Source organism: Leopardus geoffroyi, chromosome A2 (assembly GCF_018350155.1).
Source record: "Leopardus geoffroyi isolate Oge1 chromosome A2, O.geoffroyi_Oge1_pat1.0, whole genome shotgun sequence".
Taxonomy (NCBI): Eukaryota; Metazoa; Chordata; class Mammalia; order Carnivora; family Felidae; genus Leopardus; species Leopardus geoffroyi.
Genome location: NC_059331.1, coordinates 73,619,956 through 73,641,078, shown reverse-complemented (window position 1 = coordinate 73,641,078; position 21,123 = coordinate 73,619,956). Strand labels below are relative to the sequence as shown.

The following is a 21,123-nucleotide window of genomic DNA, read 5'->3' as shown; positions in this document are numbered from 1 at the left end:
GCTTTGTTAAGACTTCATCTTTTCTAATTGTAAAATAAATAGCCTCCCTTCAGAAAGAGTCTCTGTGCAGGGCACCTGGATGGCTCAGTCAGTTGAGTGTCTGACTCTTGGTTTCAGCTCAGGTCATGATCTCACAGTTCGTGAGTTCCAGTCCCGCATTGGGCTCTGTACTGGTAGTACAGAGCCTGTTTGGGATTCTCTGTCTCTCACTGTCTCTCTATTCTTCCCCGGTTCGTTATCTCTCTCTCTTTCTTTCTCTCTCTCTCAAAAGTAGACAAAAAAATTAAAAAAAAAAAAAAAGAGTCTCTCTGCACAAATTTCAGGCTAGATCCTAAACATGAGTGAATCACTGCTGGTCATGATGAAACAGAAACTCAATTCTCATAGCTCCTGCCCCTAAAACCCTGCAGTGTTAATTATAATAAGAAGAAAAAGAAGAACTATTTGCTTAGTTCTTCTTTTCAATTGCTTAATATATGCTGGGTTCTGGATTAAGTACTTGGCAGCATTTTTTATTTAATTTTCTAAAGTAGTGTGTGAACTAGATACTGTTATCACCCTCTTGTTCTAGATGAGGACACGGAAAAATCCACATAGCTTGGGAGTGACAGGACTTTTCCAACTTAGTGATTCAAAAAACTTCTGATGTGCATATTCAAATTCAGATAACAAGCGCTATTCTCAAAGATTTTGATCTGGTGGGTGTAAGGCTGGGCCCAGCAATTTGTAATATTGACTTGGCAAGCTAGAAAATTGAGGTAGGAAGTCCTTTACTCACACTTTAACAAACATCTGAGGTACTGAGGCATTTGCTTTGTCTTTGGTTAGATGGCTCTCACCAATAAAAGATGAAGAAAACAAGCACACTTGTCCTTTTTAAAGAAAACAAGAATTTGAGGATGGTCCTCTCTTTTGGGTTTTCCCCAAGAAGATGTCCAGGACTTTCTAATAGGCTCTATGGGGTTTACTGCACATTCACTGTCACACCACTGGGCGGGGCAATCAGACTCACTCCAGAGTAGTCACTTGGATGTTTCTTGAATGTTCCATTTCATTGGAGACAAAATCATGGTTATCCTCAAAATATATATCATGTGCTTGGATGTTTTTGACTTTATAACACTCTTTTTATAGTGTTCCAACTACCAGATCCTTTTATAGTATACAAAAATAGTCACTTTCCTCACATAAACTGTTTTATACATTGTCATGTAATTTTAAGGTAACTTAAAAATTAACTTTCAGGGAAAGTTTAATCCAGAGAGGACTCTTAATTTACCACACATTATTGTTATAATGCTTACCCGTTTTCTTTCACATGGCTCGAAATGTCTTGTAGAAACCTTCTACTTAAAGTTTTTCTTATGTACTTATTTTTGTTAAGAAATTGACATTTGACAAATTATCCCAGAATCACTGCTCATCAAAGACTTTCTAACTCAGGATAATCTATAATCTGGGACCAGGTCTTCTGGTTTTATGGACCTTGTGAATTTAGAGACCTGAGAATAGTAACTTTAAGTAGTGATTTTAAATTTGGTTTTCAACAACTTTGAAGGTATGATCACTTAGATACTTAGAGGATCATTTTGAAGTTTATCTTTGTGCTATCTTGTTAAAGACAAATCCCTGAACAAATTATTGACTTAATGATGATTACACAGGAAATGTTTCAAATGTTCCTAAAAATAAGCATGCTGAAGCACAGAAAGAGTACCCTTTGTAGGAAAGAACTGATTTACTATTTAAAATCCACTTGTGTGTATTATTAAGTTTTCTTATGGATTTACAAGACATCTTTGGTCTAGTTTTATTTATTTGTAAGAAATAATGCTTCATATTTTTCATTTGGTTAAGCTGGATTATTACTCAGGCAAAATTAATGAAATTCCAATGTGGAAAGAATGTCTTCCCACTCAGCATGGATTGAGGATATCCTCACCATTTCATAGACAACAGCCAACTCTACCCTTAGCAGAAGAAAAGTTTGTGTTCTTGTAAGCTGTGCAAGGAGCTTTTATATGGAAAGAGAATATTACCCATGTATTTAATTAACATATAAAAAAGTAAATGACCATCTTCAAATTTACAATGAAACTGTGAAAATGAAAACAACACTTCAGATATTTAATAGCCCTTATTACCTTGTGTGTTAAATACATTTAAATAATTCAAAAGGTAGTAGGAAAGAATAACCATAGAATTAATGTGCAAGAGAGTCAGCAGGGCATTTTGTAGGCACCAATATAAATAGCTAACGAGGAGAATGTGGAAAAAGGGAGAAGAATCAATAAGTAGGAAAATGTTTGTGTATCACAACAGGCGTGTATTATTATTATTATGTGAAATTTACAACACCCACTAGCAAAGAAACATGGGAAACAAAATTAAATTAATGTGCAATTGTAAAAATTATAGTCTCATATAAATAAAACCAAGACTTATGTTTTCCAAATAGAAAAACAAATAGTCATTAAAAATCCAAAGACCTTATGTTCTTCCAAGTAGGACTAAATATTTTTTTGAGTCTGACAATGTTTTCCTGAGCTATTTTACATTGTTCATAGAGTCCTACATATTATTGTCAAAATAAAAAATTAACTTCTAAACAAATTCAATTAAGATAAAATTTGGTATCATTGTACCAACATCCAGATGGTAAAACCTTTCTTTTTGTGAACAGTGAAATTGCCTTTTACTGCCTTGTTTATTTCTGAAAATATAGGGGTCCTTTTTCTTCAGGCATACATTCATTCAACAAATACGTATTGGGCATCCCAATTTACTGGCTTCTGGAGACAATGCAAACAGAGCAGGTATGATTCCTGCCCTCATGGAGCTTCAAAATTCTTCTGAACACCTGTTTTTACCCAATCCATGAAATGAATGTTGATACTAAAAAATTCTGCACAGCTGTTGGAATGTTTCATCTTTGGAATATTGCAGGTGTCTGTCTTTGTGGGTAGCATAACTATAAGTTGCACAACTGGATAACCCAGAGGTAGTGAGAACAAACACACTGCATTTAGCACTTTTCTGTTTGTGTGTAAGTATTTTGGCTCATAGTCAGCAATAGGGTTTTACTTTGCTTTGGGGTCTATTCAACAGGATTTATTTCGCTAGAATCTTGAGGTCTGAGGCTATGGACACTTCGAGTTTCATTGTTTTAGAACTTTGAGAACTGCATTCAAAGTTTAGTTGAATGAAATCATTCATTCACTCACTCACGCACTCACTCACTCATAATCAGCAAATATTTGTTGAGGAAAACAGACAATGCTCCCTGCTATTATAAAGTTTACATCCTAGCAAAGGGAGACAAATAAAGTGGACATACATGAAAAGTACGATGGAAAAAAAGAGAAAGTAAAACAGTGTAAAGGAGATTGGAAGTGGCAGGGTCAGAATGGCAGGTTAAAATGTCCAGTGGGGTAGTTAGAGTAGACTTCATTGAGCAAAGAAGTGAAGGCTTTAAAGGAATAATTAGTGTAAATAGCAGAAGGGAAAACGTTGCAAGCAGGGAGATCAACTGGAACAAAGCCCCTAGGGATGAGCATGCTTGGTGAAGAGCAAGAAGGCCAGCTCTCCTGGAGCAGGTGGGTAGGAGTGGGGAGGGTAAGATGGGAGGTCAAGGGTAGCTTACTGGGGAGGCAGGTGGATTATGCAGAACCTCAGAGCCCTCTGTCAAGAATGAAACAAAGAAAGCTTTGCAGAATTTTGAGCAGAGGAATGATGTGATGTGACTTAGGGTTTTAAAAGGTGACTCCAGCCGCCTTATTGATAATATATTGCAGGGTAAGCATGCAGACAGGGAGTCATGATAGGAGACTCCCACAGAAATCCAGGCAAGAGGTGATGGTGGCTAGATCCAGGATGTTTATAAAAAAAGAGGTTGGATTCTGCATATATTTTGAAGGTAGAGCCCATAGAAGTTGCTGATGAGTTGGTTATGTGGTGTAAGAGAAAGAGGAGTCAGGATGACTCCATTTATACACCATGTAAACAAGCGTTAGCGTTTCTGTCCTTCTGTATTTCACATATTTCTAGTGGCCTTGTTTCCTAATCTAGGATTCGAGTTAGGTGGCTTTTTCTTTTTTTGTCTACTCCTTCAGTTATTTACTGGACACTCACCAGGTGGTAGACGCTATGAAAGATCAAGATGAGCACAACATTAATTCTGGTCTCAAAAAAGATCACAGGAGGTAATACAATCAGAGTTTGAGATACATCATTGAGGAAAAAACAGATCAAATGTTGGAGGGAACCAAGCAAGAGAGATGCTCCTTTGACCTGTGAGAACAAAAGGAAGGCTCAACAGCAAATTAGCCTGAGCAGAGCCTCAAGAATAACATGGGCTTGAGGATGGCCATGTTGAGATACCTTCCAGGTCAGCAAAGGGGCTGGCACAGAGTCAGAGCCAGGAGAGAATGAGCGCAGTTGGGCTGGAGGGAAGAGCTGGGAATAAAGATTAGGCAAGAAGCCCTCCTGTTTCAGAGTGCTTGGGCCCAAGGAGGGGGCAGGAAAGGTAAGTATGGGAATATGTGAGAGGCATTTCAGAGGCCAGAGCACTGGGATAGCAAGTTTACAAGGCAAGGCTGACGATTAAGGTGGTTGAGAGTATGAACATGCCAAAATGGAAATAGGGGCATAGAGGGAAAGCGTTTTCTAAAATCCTTCCCTGTGGACGTCAGCAATAAAGTGAAAGGGAAAAATTAAGATCAATTCTTGTGGCAAAGAGTCAACACATCCGCATTTTCCCAGCAGCGAGTTTGGGGACCTAATTTTCTGGATCCTGCATTTGCTTGGGCTATGATTGTGATTTGTGTGATCTCAGACACTCTTGGGAAAGCAAAGCCGAAGATGGTAGATATAAAGCTGATTCCTTTAAGACAGAGATTAAGAAGCACAGAAAAATTTTATTAAATTATGAAAGACCTTCAGAGGCTTACAGAAGAACTTTTCAAAGCTCATTTGTAGTAAGAGCCACAAATAACCACCTGCTCCAGCTCTGTTCAGTTCCTCCCCTCAAAACTGAATCGAAATGCAATCTGGCTTCTCTGACTGGAAACTTCTTCCGGTATTTTCCTTAATGGAGCACAGAGGCAGAGGAGGTGAGGAGGAGGTCACTACTTTGAAGGTCTATGAAGCTTAAAATGTTCTGGCTACAGACTTCAGCTGAACCAATTTTGTTTTCCATGGTGAAGTCTAACCAAACAAAATCCTGGGAATGCACCCAAAGAGCTTGTATTGGATACTTGAATTTTAGAAGGCAAAGAAGTGGGAGAATTGATTATTTTGGCAAAGCGCACATTGTCAGCAAGGTGTTTCTTCACCCTTTTTAGTGTTTGCAGAAGTGTTGAAAATAATTAGAAGCAAACACAAATGTTGGAAAGAAGCATTAAGGGGAGCGCTTCTTCTAGTCCAGCATTTTTCAGGGACCTCAGCCACCGGTTTGGGGAGCACACTCTGAGGGGAGATGGCGTGTTTGTTAATGAATATGAATAGCATTTCCTTATGGGCCATATATTTTTCCAGCAGGAAACGGATAATCTACTATGACATTTCAGTGGGTTGGAACAAGATAGATAAATCAAGTGCAAGTCACCCTGTTTCTTTTTCAAATGAAAGATAAATGCCTTAATGGATTAGCAATCATGAAATATATAAGTGTTTATAATACAATACTGCTTTCTAACACCATCTGCCAAAGAATGGTATTTATTCAGCCACTGATAGGAGAACAGATTTTCTTCCACATTATGCAGGGAGGAAATACATCCCAGTGTTAACGAGCATGCACTTTGTATTAAGGCAGCCTAAGTAGTAACGAAATTCTTTAGTTGACCGGCTGTGTAATTTTGATAACGTTACTTAACCCCACTTTCCTTGTCGATAAAATGGTGTAATAATAATCCTACTTTTTCAAGTCATTTAGTCTTTCAAGCAAGGTGATATATGGAAAGCATTCTACCAAATGCCTAACACATGTAAGTACTCAATACATAATAGCTGTTATCATCATTCCACTGGTCCAAATTGGCTACACACAAAATGAGAGTTTCAAAGTATTTGGACCATCTGAACTGATTGCTTTTTAAAGGAGTGCTGAGGCTTAAGGGGTCCCTCGTTTGGTCGCAGCAAACAGATCTCTGGATTAAAGATGAGGCGTCTAATCAGCCTTCATGGGCTAGGTTATGCTGTAGTAACAGTTCCCAAGTAACACTGGCTTACAACAACACAGATACATTTCTTGCTCACGGTATATGTCCATCGTGGGTTGAAATGGCCCCAGACTGGTGGAGCAGTCACCATATCACACACTGCCAAGTCACCACACCAGCACCAGAGAGACCCAGAGGCTCTTAAGTCAGCAGTTGAGTGTTCTGGCCTGGAGGTGGCATACACAGCCCTTCTATTCACAGTTTGTTGACCAGTCACGTGGCCTCGTCCAACATCACAGGGGTTAGGGCATGTAATGCCAGCATACTCCTGGAAGGTGAGAATTGGAAAATCGATGGACAACACTCACGACTACCACAGGGTCATAGACACAGTTGAAAATATACTCTTACCTTACAGGTAGCGGCACTTGAAGAATTCTTTATTCAGTTGCAAAATAATGAATTAAAATTTGTGACCACAGTAATGATAAATGGTGCTTGTGAACTCTGAATGAGACTAGGGGTGCCCTATCCCAGTTGGTGGTACAAACCACATGTTGCCTTGAGTTTCTGGGATGCCTGACCACGAAAGCAGTGCCACAGATTGAGTGCTTTTGTTAAAAAAGTCCAAAGCCATTTTTATTCTCTATGGCTTTTCCCCCGTCACCCATGCTATTTTAAATGGCTTGATCTGTTTTTATCTCACATCTAATGGGCTTAATGTGTTCTAACTGTGTGGCTCCATTTGGCACTTTGGATGCTATGGCTGAGAGGCGCCATATAAAAAATATTGTTATTGTTATGATGATGAGTTCAAGCACTGGAGGGGAAATTGTGAAACAACTCGGTACTGGAGCTATCATTATTTTCAGCAAAATAAAGTTTGGCTTCTTAGTACACTAGTAAGCCTTGAAGATTAAATGGTATCTACAGCATGTATCTTAGAGATGGGCCAAAGAAGTCAAAATAAAAACGTTTGATATAGCATTTCATATATTATAAAACAGATGTTTGCTTTTAAGTATTCATGATATTTTTAAAAGTTGACATCCATATCAGACATTGAAAAAAAAAAAAGATCCACACACTTAGTATCATTTTTTTTATTCTTGCTTCCATTATGATTGGACAGGCCAGCTATGTTAATTAACTTAACCCTTAGGGTTGACCATTTGCCAGTTTGCTGTGAGGTTGAGCAATGGATTGTTTCATCACTTTAGAAATGCATCATCAAGACGGGAGGTGCATGGAGTTCTGGAAAAAAGGACCGTTTAGGTCCCTTCCCTCATGATGATGATGTGATATTATGTTCCCATTACTTGAATATTCATTATGGTTTCCCACATGTTTTTGGCTACCTCTGTTTCCTGCAACTGTTTACATTATTAAGTTGGTCTGGATTATAGAAATGTAGCTTGAATTCTGAATATAGTTAGAGTAGCTTGGGATGTTTGCATAGATTGGGTAGTTCCCTTTTTAGCCTAAGAGAATCATGGAAGTTTTCTAAAAGGAGATGAGACAAAATAGTCAGGGTCTTGTTACTGAAGGGCCTCAAACCACAGATGGAAAACACCACAGGGCTTGTCTGAGGAATTTTCTGGCACACCAGGAACTGGACCCTCCCTGGGCCTTGAACCAGATAACTTTCCACAGAGAGCACAGGGAAGACTTCATTCCTTTCGGGGCGGGTAGAGGCGTGCATTGCCTGAGTCAGGAACACGGGAAATTGGGGATGTATTGATGTTGCTCTGATCCCGGGACTTCCTACTAAGGAAATTAGTGGCATACGACAAGTTAATTTGAAAAGATGAGGTAGTAATGAATACATAGTGCATGAGGTATCTGGAGGCACTGTAATCTAGAAAGACGGAGAGAACAGCCTGGTCAGAAGATGAAATGTGAAATTGTCCTTGGCATGCTCTACCCCAAGGCATCTGAGTTCAGTTTCAACCTTAGCTAACCCCCTCTTTTGCTGCCCAGGAAGTAGTGTGGCCCATTGGCAATGACTGGGGATTTGGAGCAAGACTGGGTGTGAAGCCTGGCTCTTTTTCTTACTGACTCTGTGACCCCTAGCGAGTGACTTCCCCGCTACGTCTCTCAGTTTCCCTGGTTGTAAAATGGTGATGACAATAGTAGCTTGTGGAATTATCCTTAGGGCTGAATGAATCAAAGGTGTCAAGCACATAAAATAGTGTCTGGCGCATAGTGTTTGTTAAATAAGTCAAACAAGTTCCATGTTTTCTAAGTTCCTTCTCCTATACCTAGTTAAAACCTAAAGGAGTATAAAATTAATTTCCGGTGTAGGTTCTGATGCTGTTGAAAACAGTAAGTGTGCACTTATCAGATGTGTGACATGGGTAATCTAACCTTCCTTAGCCTTCTCTTTGCTATCTGTAGGAAGAGGAAGAAAATGCCTATTTCAAGGGGTTGTAATGGAGAATGAACAAAATAAACATTTGAGAAGTGTCTGTTATGTAATATGTGCTTAAGTAATGGTTGATTCCTTTCTCCCTTTTCCTTTCCCTTGAAATATTTGTATCCTTGACTCTAAAGGACTTTTTAAAAGTTAACACTTTTATCCCCAACTTGCTGCCATGAACTGAAAATGCAGCTAACTCAGAGCACCTGGGTGACTCAGTCGGTTAAGCACCCGACTTCGGCTCAGGTCACGATCTCATGGTTGGTGAGTTCGAGCCCCATGTTGGGCTCTGTGCTGACAGCTTAGAGCCTGGATCCTGCTTTAGATTCTGTGTCTCCCTCTCTCTCCACCCGTCCCCCACTCACACACACACACACTCTCTCTCTCTCTCTCTCAAAAATAAATAAACATTAAAAAACAAATGCAGCTAACTTGTTAGTGTTCTGGGAGGTCTTGAAGTAGGAGGTGACTGGGGCTCTGCTGAGGAATCTAGGTTGTTAAGGCAAACTGGAGAAGAGAAGGAAAGAAAATGATAGCAGTTGGCATGTATTAAGTGCTTACTGTGTTTCTGGTACTTTCGAAGAATTTTTTTTTTTTTTTTTTTTTTTTTTTTACGTCCTCACAACTTGATATGGTAGGTGCTATTATCGTCCCCATTTTCCAGAGAAAGATATTGAGGCACAGGCTGATTAGGTCGCTATCGAGGAGTTACAGTTAGTAAATGGCAGAGCCAGGATGTGAAACTAGACACTCTGCTTCCAGAACCCACATTCTTCATCATCTTGCCATATCACTTGTCAAAAACTGTGGCTACAAAGTCAGCAGGTCTATATGTGCACCTGCTATACCTGCTCTTACATGCATTTCACAACCTCTCTCAGCAACATATTGCTCTTCGGGGATATAGGAATGGAATGCATTCATAAATATAAAAAACTGCCTACAGTGATTGTGAGGATCTAGAAAGTACTCAGCCCCGGGCCTGGTTTAGAGGAGGGACTCAGTACGTAGTAGTTTCAGACGTTACCATGTCTGACTTGCAGGCTGTGATGCGACTCCTCCTCCCCTGCCTCTGCATGGTATCAGCCTCCAGCTCTTGAACTTTAGAGTCCATGAAGTTTATCAGTGCAGCCTCTCAGGAAAGCGCATGCACAGAATGCAATAGAAGTTGAAATACAGGTCATTGCCGCTTTCCTAGAAATCCCTGTGTAAGGGGACACACACACACAGTCCTCACTTAGAGATGGGTACAGCCTACAAGCTGTGCCACCCAGCCCCCTTCCTGGTGAAGGGCATAAGGATACCCATGGCCTTGGCCACCAATCATTAGACTAGGTGATCTCCTCAAAAGGACAGCACCTGGGGTTGCAGATTTGGTACCAAGTTATGTGCCCATTTGTTTCCATGTTTTTTAGTTTGACCTCCTCTATTAAGGCAGGGGAAAAATTTTCCCACCTTACTTTATCCCTAGGTGGCTATGACTCAGGTCCCCCCTCCCACCTCTTTCTATGGGGAACAACACTCACAGTTCCTTCAAAAATAAAAATGCAGTGTTTTCTGCTGTCAGGTCGATGGAAATGTGTTTGTTTAACCCCAAGAATATAGAATCCCTTTTAAAGAAATGCATTTTTCCCCAAATTTATCGACTATCGAGATTAGCTTTTTATTCATTTACTTTGCTTCCTGGGGACAGAACACATTTTGATGTGATAGATACTGAGCTAGAACTTAGATAGTAAAGAAAAGGCTGCCCAAACATCTCATTTAAAACCTCAGCACCGGGGCGCCTGCGTGGCTCAGTCGGTTGAGTGTCCGACTTCAGCTCAGGTCACGATCTCGCGGTCCGTGAGTTCGAGCCCCGCGTCGGGCTCTGGGCTGATGGCTCAGAGCCTGGAGCGTACTTCCGATTCTGTGTCTCCCTCTCTCTCTGCCCCTCCTCCGTTCATGCTCTGTCTCTCTCTGTCTCAAAAATAAATGAACTTAAAAAAAAAATAAAAAAAATAAAACCTCAGCACCAAGGACGTTGGAATAAATACAGTTACCGTGAAAATACAGTGTTTTGGAATATGGACATTTAGATGGTAAGTGGCTTCTTAAATGTATGTATATCCTGGCCCCAAATCTTCTCTGAATTCCAGACTCATGCATAACTAATGGCCCACTCACCTCTCCCCTTGGCTATCTCACAGACACCTCAAACAGCATGTCGGAAAGAGAATTTGACTTCTGCTTCCATGCAAACTTGTCCATACAGAATCCATTCAGTCTTCCCCATCTGGCAAATGGCCCCACCAGTTGTTCAATCCAGAAACACAGGATTCTCCATTGCTCCTTCTCTTCCCCATGGCCCATGGAATCCATCAGCAAGCCCTCTCATTCCTATCACCAACGTGTCCCTCAAATGCATCCACTTTTCTCAAACTCTACAGGCACCACCCCAGTCCGGGCCACCACCATCTTTGCTGGTCTGCCCACAGCAACCTCCAAACACATCTCGTCTCACTCTCTGCCTGGCAACACGAGTGTTGTATCACTGCTCTCAAAGCTCCAGTGGCTTCCCACGGAACTCAGAATAAGATCTAGCTTCACGACTATAACTTCTGAACTCTTTTCTCCTTCTAGATCCTCTTCTACACTCTGTTCTGCCTCTTCCTCCAACTTCATTTAGAATCTCTCTTCTCCTGCCAAATTTAGTTCCAGCCACATTGGATCTTGTTTTTAGTTTCTTGAACATCAAACCTGTTCACACTGCCTGGACTCTTCTTTTCTCCACTAGTTGTACGGATAGCTCAATTTAGGGCTCAGCTTAAGGATCATCTAATCAGTCTGGCCTTATCACACATTCCATCTAGAACAGTCCTTTCCTGCTACCCTGGCCTCTCCCCACTTTGCCTATAATATTCTTTTCTTTCCAGCTAGATTTTAAGCAATTTTATTGTTTCTATAAAATTTTAGCTATTTATTTAGTTGCTTGTTTATTGTCTGTTTCCCAAATCAGAATATAAATTCCATGAGAGTAGGGTCCAGATATGGTTTTGTTTTTGTTTTTGTTTTTGCTAATATATATCTAGCTCATAGGGCCAAGATCTTGACACAGGGATAAATACTAAAAAATTATATGTAGACTTAATTAGTGGAAAAATTAATTAAAATGACATAAATGGTACTTATTCAAATACCTTTAATTATTGGCAGTCATTAATTCAATACATTTATGTCAAATGACAGAGCATGCCCCATGGAATCTGATACACAGATCTTGTCCTGGTTCTATTATTTATTTAGCTGCTTAACCTTAGACAAACTAACCCTTTAAAGGACCTCAGTTTTCTGATCCATAAAATGAGAGTTATAAGGGTCTCTATTTTATAAACTGAAAATTCCAATGAGATAATGCAAATAAAAAACACAATCTAGAGCAGCTGAGTGCCTGGGTGGCTCGGTCGGTTGAGTGTCCAACTTCGGGTCAGGTCTCACGGTTCATGAGTTCAGTCTTATGGTTCTTGAGCTTGAGCCCCCATAGGGTTCCCTGCTGTCAGCATGGAGCCTGCTTATGAGCCTCTGTCCCCCCCCCCCCCCCCCCCGCCTCTCCCCTGCTTGTGTTCTCTGTCTCAAAAATAAATAAAAAAGCATTTAAAAAACCACAATCTACAATCATTATAGGTGTTTAAGAAAGGATGTTTGCCATTATCTTCATTTCATAGGACCGTAAAAAGCATGCAGGACACATTAATAAACACAATTGGCATGTACCTGCCCTCACAGGAGATACGGACAACTAAGTAGACAGTGGAATACAATATGCCTAGTGCTGTTATAGAGGATGCACAGGTAATACGTACTACCCAGATGTTCTTGGCATCAAGGTCAACTGGATTTTCTTTGTGTTCCATCAGTTACTTAAAATCTTGCCACATTATAATTTGCTTCATATTTGGATCTTTTCTTTCTTACGCAAATTTCGTTTTTCTAGAGTTTTTAATTATTATTTTCTTGTATAATGTAATTTTATCTTCTTTTAAAATTTTTGACCTGAGCTGAAACCAAGAGTCAGATGCCTAACCGACTGAGCCACCCAGGTGCCCCTAATTTTATCTTATTATTACATTGTTCCAATCTTTAAGTTATTCTAGTTATACAATTAACGCTCTTCTTGCTTTCTTAGACTCCTCTTTTGAATGTCTCTGTCCTTTTCCATTTCTACGTTATTGACTGTCTTGGTCTGAGCTGTCATCCTGGGACTTTCCTTCCCTGTGCTCCTTAAATTTTCCATCATTTGCTCCCATGTTTTACTGGATTCAACATCAAGAAATTATTTAGTAAACTTAGTTAATCTTTGAAAGTTTCAAAAGGTCTTCGCACTTGATTAATCATTTGTTTGGATATGCAATTCTAGGTTGAATATCATTTTCATTTAGAAACTTGAAAGCAAGCTTCATTTTCCTTCTAGTTGCAAGTACAAACTAGTAAGTTAGTCTGAACTAACACATTCAATCCTTCCGCTTTAAGTTCTACTTCTATTTTAAGACCTGTCTCGGGGCGCCTGGGTGGCTCAGTCGGTTAAGTGTCTGACTTCGGCTCAGGTCATGATTTCATGGTTTGTAGGTTTGAGCCCCACGTCGTGCTCTGTGCTGACAGCTCGGGGCTCATGAACCTGGAGCCTGCTTTGGATTCCATGTCTCCCTCTCTCTCTGCCCCTCTCCTGCTTGTGCTCTCTCTGTCTCTCTCTCAAAAATAAATACACATTTAAAAAAATAAAATAAAAAGACCTTTCTCCTCACCACGGATTTTAAGTTCAGAATGTCTTGGGGGGTGACATGGGCCAATGGATACCCATTTCCTCTCAGTCTCCTTGTAGAATATTCTGGGCTTCAGATTTTTCTCGCTCTTTTTCACACAACATTATCCTATCCATGTCATTCTTAACTTTGTTGTAATATCCTATTCGCTAGTGATGCTACCACCTACTTTCTTTACTCTTGAAGTTTTATATTTGTTTAACTTCTAAACTCTTATGTCAGTGGTACTTCAGGAGAGAGCGAAGATAATATTTGTGTTCAAAGACCCACAAAATACAACTTGAAATTATTGTACAGGTTGCCATCGTTTGGAGGCACTATAATTTATTTGACCAGTGCCCAAGTTTTGGACATATATTCCAATATTTTTTGATAATTGTGACTGTGTGACCTCTTCATCCGGAAGAAAGGGGTTGGAGATAGACCTATGGGAGCAGTATGTGAGACAAAGAGTTGCTAAACACCGGGTCCTAACAAGGTCACTTTTGGAAGCTAGAAGTTTAAAAAAAAAAATACATACAGAATTCCACACAGAGAACCCTCACAGCCTGTAAATTGTAAATTAGAAAGCTCTGTGGGAAGGAGGTAGGTCTTAAGGATATAAAATGTATTTGGAAATTTGTATAGATTCTTGCCTATAGAATTTGTCAACATTCCTCATTACATCCATAGAAGAAAATTTTTAAAGCAGGATTTCTCCATCCAAGAAACTCGTAGTACTGAGCTGACAAAGTTCCCTCCAGAAGGGTTGTATCAGTTTACACTCCTACCTGTCACTGACCTCTTAAAAACAAACCAAAATAGCCACAAGATTTGCTAATTTTACAAACAAAATTTTACCTTATTTTATTATCTTCATATGTATTTCTTGGATTATTACTGACAGTGAATATTATCCATGTTATGTTACCCAAATGCTCAAACCAACCCTCCATAGGTACTGTCAACCTCATTTTAGAAATGTGTAGACTGAGGCTCAGGGACTTTAAGAATTCTCAAGATCACACAGCTTGCAAGTGTTTGAAAGCATATGTGAACATAGATGTTACTTTGCCAAAAAGTAATTTAAGAACATGTGACTTATCTGCTCATCTTTTTTTAATGGAAGATCAAATTATTCATTCTTTCTGGACCTTAGATGTAAATAATTATGTCAAGCATTTTCTACTTCTTGAGACAAATGTATTTTAAGAACCCTTTATTCCCTTTGTGCAAAGTCTAGACTGGAAAGGATGTCCCTGGTACACAGGATTATTGCACAGGGCTGCAAGAACAGGGGATTTCAATTGATTCATGAAAACTTAGCTTTCTCTGGGATCTGGATATGACCTTTAATTGTCCCATTGCTTAACTATGTATATATATATAGTTCCATTGCAAAAATACATATGACTATAAATTTTTGTTTTTTAATAAACCATGTGGCAAAACAATAATTATTTTAAAAATGTATAAAAATTACAATTTGAAAATTGCCAGTACAGTAGATACATATACACTATATTTTGATCTTAAATTAGATGAACAAACCCCAGCTTCAGAATCTTTCTGAACTCAACCATATGCAAAATACCTGGTTTATGACAGCGCTTATGGAAAAACATATACAATTTATTAAATTGTGATATGGTTTCCTTAATAATATACACTTATTTAGAGAAGCATAAGCTTTCCAAACATACAGTAACTTCCAGGTGTCTTTATGCTAGCAATTCTAAAAACCAAGCAATACCATTCTAGTGCTTTAATAATACCATTCTAGTAAATGGTATGTAGTAAAACCATTCTAAATTCTTTAAGACTTTTTGTGCAAACTGTTAAATGCCCTTCATCCCAAATTGGTAGCATAGTCTTTAGTGTATATCTGGAAGCTTCCAAGAAAGAATAGTGTTTAGTGGGAGTAACACAAATTGAACTGCCCTTTAGTATGGCTGGACCTGAAGAATTCCCTTATACCATCACTGCATGGAAGTTCAAAGTCCAGGTTCTTAGTGTTGACACATGCTGCAAGGTGGATGAATCTCAAAAACATGCTAAGTGAAAGAAACCAGACACAAAAGGTCACATATTGAATGATTCCATTTGTATAGAATAGATATATGCAGAATAGATCAATCCAGAGACCGAAAGTAGGTTAGTGGTTGCCAGGGGTTTAGAGGAGGGCAGAGTTGAGGGAAACTGCTTCGGGCCCAGAGGGTTTAACTTCGGAGTGATGGAAACGTCTCGCAACTTCTAAATACAGGTGGTCATTGCACAGCATTGCGAATGTACTAAATGCCACTGAACTGTTCACTTAAAAAAGTTTTTACGTTTATTTATTCATTTCAAGAGAGACAGAAAGAGTGGCAGAGGAGGGGCAGAGAGAGAGGAAGAGAAAGAGAATCCCAAGCAGGCTGCACACTGTCAGCTCAGAGCCCACTGCAGGGCTTGAACTCACAAAACTTGAGATCATGACCTGAACTGAAACCGAGAATCAGCTGCTAAATCAACTGAGCCACCCAGGCACCCCTGAGCTGTTCATTTTTATGTTTATTTTATTATTTTTTTTAAATGTTTATTTATTTTTGAGAGAGAGAGAGACAGAGCACAAGCAGGGGAGGGACAGAGGAAGAGAGGGAGACACAGAATCTGAAGCAGACTCTAGGCTCCAAGCTGTGAGCTCAGACCCCGATGCGGGGCTTGAACCCACGAATCGTGAGATCATGACCTGAGCTAAAGTCAGATGCTTAACCAGCTGAGCCACCCAGGCACCCCTGAACTGTTCACTTTTAAATGGTTCATTTTATGTTATGTGGATTTCCCCTGACAAATTATTATTTTGTTTAAAAACCCAAGTTCCTGAACCTAACAGACCCAAACTTGGGAACTGACTCTTCCTACCTGGGTGATGTTGGACAGATTATTCTCATTCCCTAACCTGAACCCTAAACCTGTACCTAAAGTCTCCTTTAACTTCAGTGTCCGCCCGGGATTGTTGCGAAGGCTAACAGGTGGCTGAGGTATCTATCCCAGGTTCTTATGAAATATTTGCAGCTGTCGTGCTACAACCACCAGCAGCAATCCCAGCAGCGAGTTCCAGCCCAGATTCTCAGTGTAGTCAAGTGACTGTTTTCCAGCTGGTAGTCACGCTCCAGGAATTCTGTTAGGAAGGAGTCACATGACATTGACCTCAGCCTATACTCTCAGTGGCATCCTTCTTTCGAAAGAAAAATTTTCGATTAAAACTGTTGTTAATTAATGTCAAAATGGAATGGACTCAGAGTGGTGAGTAAGGATCACATCCCTGAAGCATCAAATGATCAGCCTTCTCGTGAGAGTAGTGGACCCTGCCTCCCACGTGTGCTCCTTAACTGAAAAAGGGACCAACCAGTGGGAAAAAAAAAAAAAACAAAACAAAAAACAGTCTTCCCTGGGGCATTTTAAAAGGAAGCGTGAGCTTCCACGTGGAACCTAAAAACATAACAGATAAAGAAACAAAAAGCAGAGACAGACCCTTAAAGCCAGAAAACAAACTGGTGGTTGCCAGAGGGAAGGGGGAGTGATGGCAAAATGGGTGAAAATTGGGAGGTACGGGCCTCCAGTTATGGAATGAATGAGGCAGGAATGAAAGGCACAGCAGGGAGAACACTGTCAGGGGGTGGCAACACGTGTGGGAGGCCCAGCATGATGGGCGGAGTCGTTGACTCCCTGCGTCATACACGTGAAACTGATGTAACGTCGTGTGTCCACTACACGTCAGAAAAAAAAAAAAAAAGTAAATACAATTTAAAACAATAAAAAGAAGTGTGAGGAGAAGAAATGAATTTCACTGAGCTTCAGAGAAACAAAACTCTGGCCAGCAGCTGAAAGTTGCCATTTGTCCACAGTGGATGGTGTGTGTTGACACAAAAGCATGGCTTGGTGGGGGGGGGGGGGGGGGGGGGGCGCCTGGGTGGCTCAGTCGGTGAAGCGTCCGACTTCGGCTCAGGTCATGATTTCGCGGTCCGTGAGTTCGAGCCCCGTGTCGGGCTCTGGGCTGATGGCTCGGAGCCTGGAGCCTGCTTCCGATTCTGTGTCTCCCTCTCTCTCTGCCCCTCCCCCGTTCATGCTCTGTCTCTCTGTCCCCAAAATAAATAAACGTTAAAAAAATTTTTTTTAAAAAAAAGCGTGGCTTGGGGTGTCAGGGTGGCTCAGCCAGTTGAGCGTCTGACCTCGGCTCAGGTCACGATCTCAGGGTTTGAGAGTTCAAGCCCCACATCAGGCTCGCTGCTGTCAGTGCAGAGCCCACTTCAAATCCTCTGTTCCCACCTCCCCCCCCCCCCCCGCCCGTCCTCTGCTTGTGCTCTCTCAAAAATAAAAAAACATTAAAAAAAAAAAAAAAAAAGTGTGGCTTTTGACCGGCTGGGGAGGTCTGTGTCCTTTTTATCATCGACAATGGCTTCTACAAAAGTACTTTTTATTAATGGGATTCTCTGGAGAGCTTGAAGCACATTTGCTGCTTTACTAACTGACATTCTGTTACCCACACACGCTTTGGTTTTGTGTGTTCTTCCTTTGCGCTCCCCAAATCGGGAGCAGGCTGGAGAATTTTTTAAGAGATGGAAGCGTACTGTTTTGTAGTCTTCTTGCAACTATCTAATTTGTTTTCCCAAAGCCTAACCAAATTAGATGTGAAGGACAGCCAGCACCCCGGTGCTGTTAGTTATTAGCCATGTGACCTCGAGCAAAACTTGAGCTTTTTGGGCTTTCGTTATCCTGACGTGAATATAGAAGGAGGATAATAAAATCCATCTCCAGTAGGTGTTGAAAGTACCGTTTGAGTTACCGTGTTTACAGTGGCTCAGTGCTCAGCAAACAGAGGGCAATAAATCGCCTTCTCCCCCAGCGCTGCCCGTGTCCAGAGAGATTCGGCAGCAGCTTTTTCCTCATAGCAGCCGGCCAGTCTCGTGCGTTGGCGTGGATTAGGGAATGCTTAGTGCGTGCCTCTTGTCCATCACCTCATTTAATAATTTTTTTTAAGTTTTTAAAATTTATTTTGAGAGAGAGAGAGCATGCACAAGTGAGGGAAAGAACAGAGAGAGAGAGAGAGAGAGAGAGAATTCCAAGCAGGCTCCACGCTGTCAGCGAGGAGCCCAACAGGGGGCTCCAACTCACAAACTGCGAGACCGTGGCCCGAGCAGAAATCGAGAGTCTGAAGCTCAACCTACCCAGCCACCCAGGCACCCCTCCGTTATCTCATTTAAATCCTTACATGATCATACCCAGTTTAGTTGCAGAACATGAGGCTCGGAGAAGTTAAGCAATTTGTCCGAGACGGCTCTGCCACAGAGTAGAGGAGCTGATGCGCAAACCCAAATCTCCCAGACAATGAAGCTTGTACCACCAAAAGGCTTCACCAGGGTCTGGCGGAAGTTTAGTTGATCTGCAGTCTGTTGAATTCGACACTGAATAATAAACTGCTAGACCCCCTTCCACCTGGGCTCAGGTTTCCAGCTTCAGAGAGACACTGTGTACCTGCGGTCATGGTTCGTCTGGATCCAGAGAGCCTGCCCAGTTGCGTGACGGACCCCTAACCGCCTCCGCGACAGGACTGGCGACTTCGGAACAATCCTGGCACCCGCCGGGCGCGTACGTGCCGCCCCCTGCATGATGGGGGCAGGTCAGATGACCACTGCATAGTTGAATGAGACTGAGGCAGGAAAAGCCTCATGTGAAAACACATGTCTTTCCAAAATGATGGTGGGCCTACACCATTGTAACTGGCAGTGATATTCTTGGCATTCGTTGAAAACACCCCAGGCTGCTTGGGTAATTAATTTCATAGGGTTAGTCATTAACAGGCTTCCTGCTTTCCTCCTCTTTTGACAGGCCCAGCTGTGAGATACAGTAAGTTCGACATGTCAGAGGCCAGGCCGCCTCCCCTGCTTGGGCAGCACACGACGCGCGTCCTGAAGGAAGTCCTCAGATATGATGACAAGGCCATTGGGGAGCTGCTCAGCACTGGAGTGGTGACCCAACATGAAGCTCAGTGACGAAAAATGCTTTCTCAAAACCGCAATCTGAATGTACTTCACTAGCAAAAGCAATAGTCTTTCTGGACCCTTCTCCCCAGTTCTGGTGCCTGCCTCTGCAAAGAGAAGTTAGAGTAATTCCAGATTTCCTGCCTGGCGCCTCCAGAATGGCTCTGGTATCAATGCATCTCGTGCTTTCTAAATGTACCCCACCTTTTACTCCTTACCATTTCCCCCCACCCCACCCAGATAATAGGTTAATTGTGAATTTGTGGGGGTTTTTTGTAAAGATTTTTTTTTTTTCTGGAAAAATACATTCCTCTTTCTAATTACATTAATCGCCCAAACGTTTGCCCCTCCAGCCCACGCAGGTCTGAAAAAGAGCAGATCTCTTGCCGTTCTGTACTTGCACATAAAGTCCTCATTTAAACCTTTGTTAGGAAGTCAAAGCAATAAGCAGAATGACAGTTTCAGTGATTGATTTTAAACAGAATAACTTAATTTTGAGCTCATGAGCCCTTTGTTAATCTGTAATTTAAACCATGGACTTTGCTGATGTCCATTATAGAACTGAGCTTCTTTCTCTCCATGGGGGTAAATATTTGCTTTATGTTGTATTTCTCTGATCATTTCATGATATGTGGCAGAAAATCAATTTCCATGAGTGCATTTTGGAATGTATGTGTCTATCTGCATTAGGGAGTGAAGAGTGGTTCTTTGATCAGTACCTTATTTTGAGCCAAGTGTAAATGTAACAGGTTTTTAAACGAATGTCAAATGACTATCTAGTATTAAATAATGTTTAAATAATGACAAATAGGAGAATATAATCTGAGCACTCACTGTAGAAGAATACATCATGCTTTAATATTAAGTATTTGGATTTACATATTTAAGTTTTTGTCAGAGAATTTAAAGTATAGAAAACATTTTCTGTCCAGAAGGTAGTAGCTGATTTGTATTATGTTCTGGGATCAGTCATCTCTCAAAGTACCAATCACCAAAGCCCAAGGTATAGACCAAGGGATCAGATGATCACATCCTGATATGATCACAGTTCACGACTGTTAAGCACGCGTATCTTAAAGCCGTGTCATGACATCCCGAGTGGTAACTGAAAGTTAAATTACAAATGTTCATCTTTCAAACTGTGAGTCATAGCTCGTTTTCCTTTTGTGTTCTTTTTGTATGGGAGTGATTGGAGCCATTTATGCTGTAAGCCCCAGTAGGTTTCTAGAATCAAGGATTTCAAATAAATAAGGAAATATGTCTTCTCACAGGCGTCGTGGGACTTTTTAGAAGCATGCCTACTAGTTCCTGGGAGAGGAGCGCCCCGCTTTCCTCTTTGTGAACGTTTTATTCTGAGGCTCTCCTGCCTTTCGCTGTTTAGAATGTCATCATACAACGGTAATTTCATGCCTTTTGCAGTGCTTTCCTCCCTATGGCTAACCCATAGACACACATTTGGAGACATTCCCTTCAGGCCAGATACAATTAGCAATGAAAATGGTAAAAGACGGGATGACAGAGAATTGGCAAGACCACATGATCTTAAAAAACAGATTCATCATTTCTCCTGCTGGTTCAAGTAGATTCTCTTGAAATGCAAATTGCTTGATTACTGAACAGTAACCCTAACTATCTGGGTAGCCTTGTGTAGGACGATATCGATCGTTCAGACTAGGTCACAAAATGCCTCTAAAACCTTGAAATCCATCGAGACTGTGGTTTTCATCCATAGAAGAGTTACCATG

General features: G+C 41.0%; 1 protein-coding gene across 1 annotated transcript in view; it reads left to right on the top strand.

The window, feature by feature from the left end:
- Positions 1-20,646, top strand: part of SUGCT (succinyl-CoA:glutarate-CoA transferase) — a 758,154-nt gene extending 737,508 nt beyond the window's left edge. The window contains exon 14 of the mRNA XM_045494357.1: positions 19,227-20,646. Within this exon, the coding sequence (XP_045350313.1) occupies positions 19,227-19,390 (164 nt within the window). The 3' untranslated portion in view covers positions 19,391-20,646. The remainder of the gene's footprint in view (positions 1-19,226) is intronic.
- The last annotated feature ends 477 nt before the right edge of the window (positions 20,647-21,123 follow it).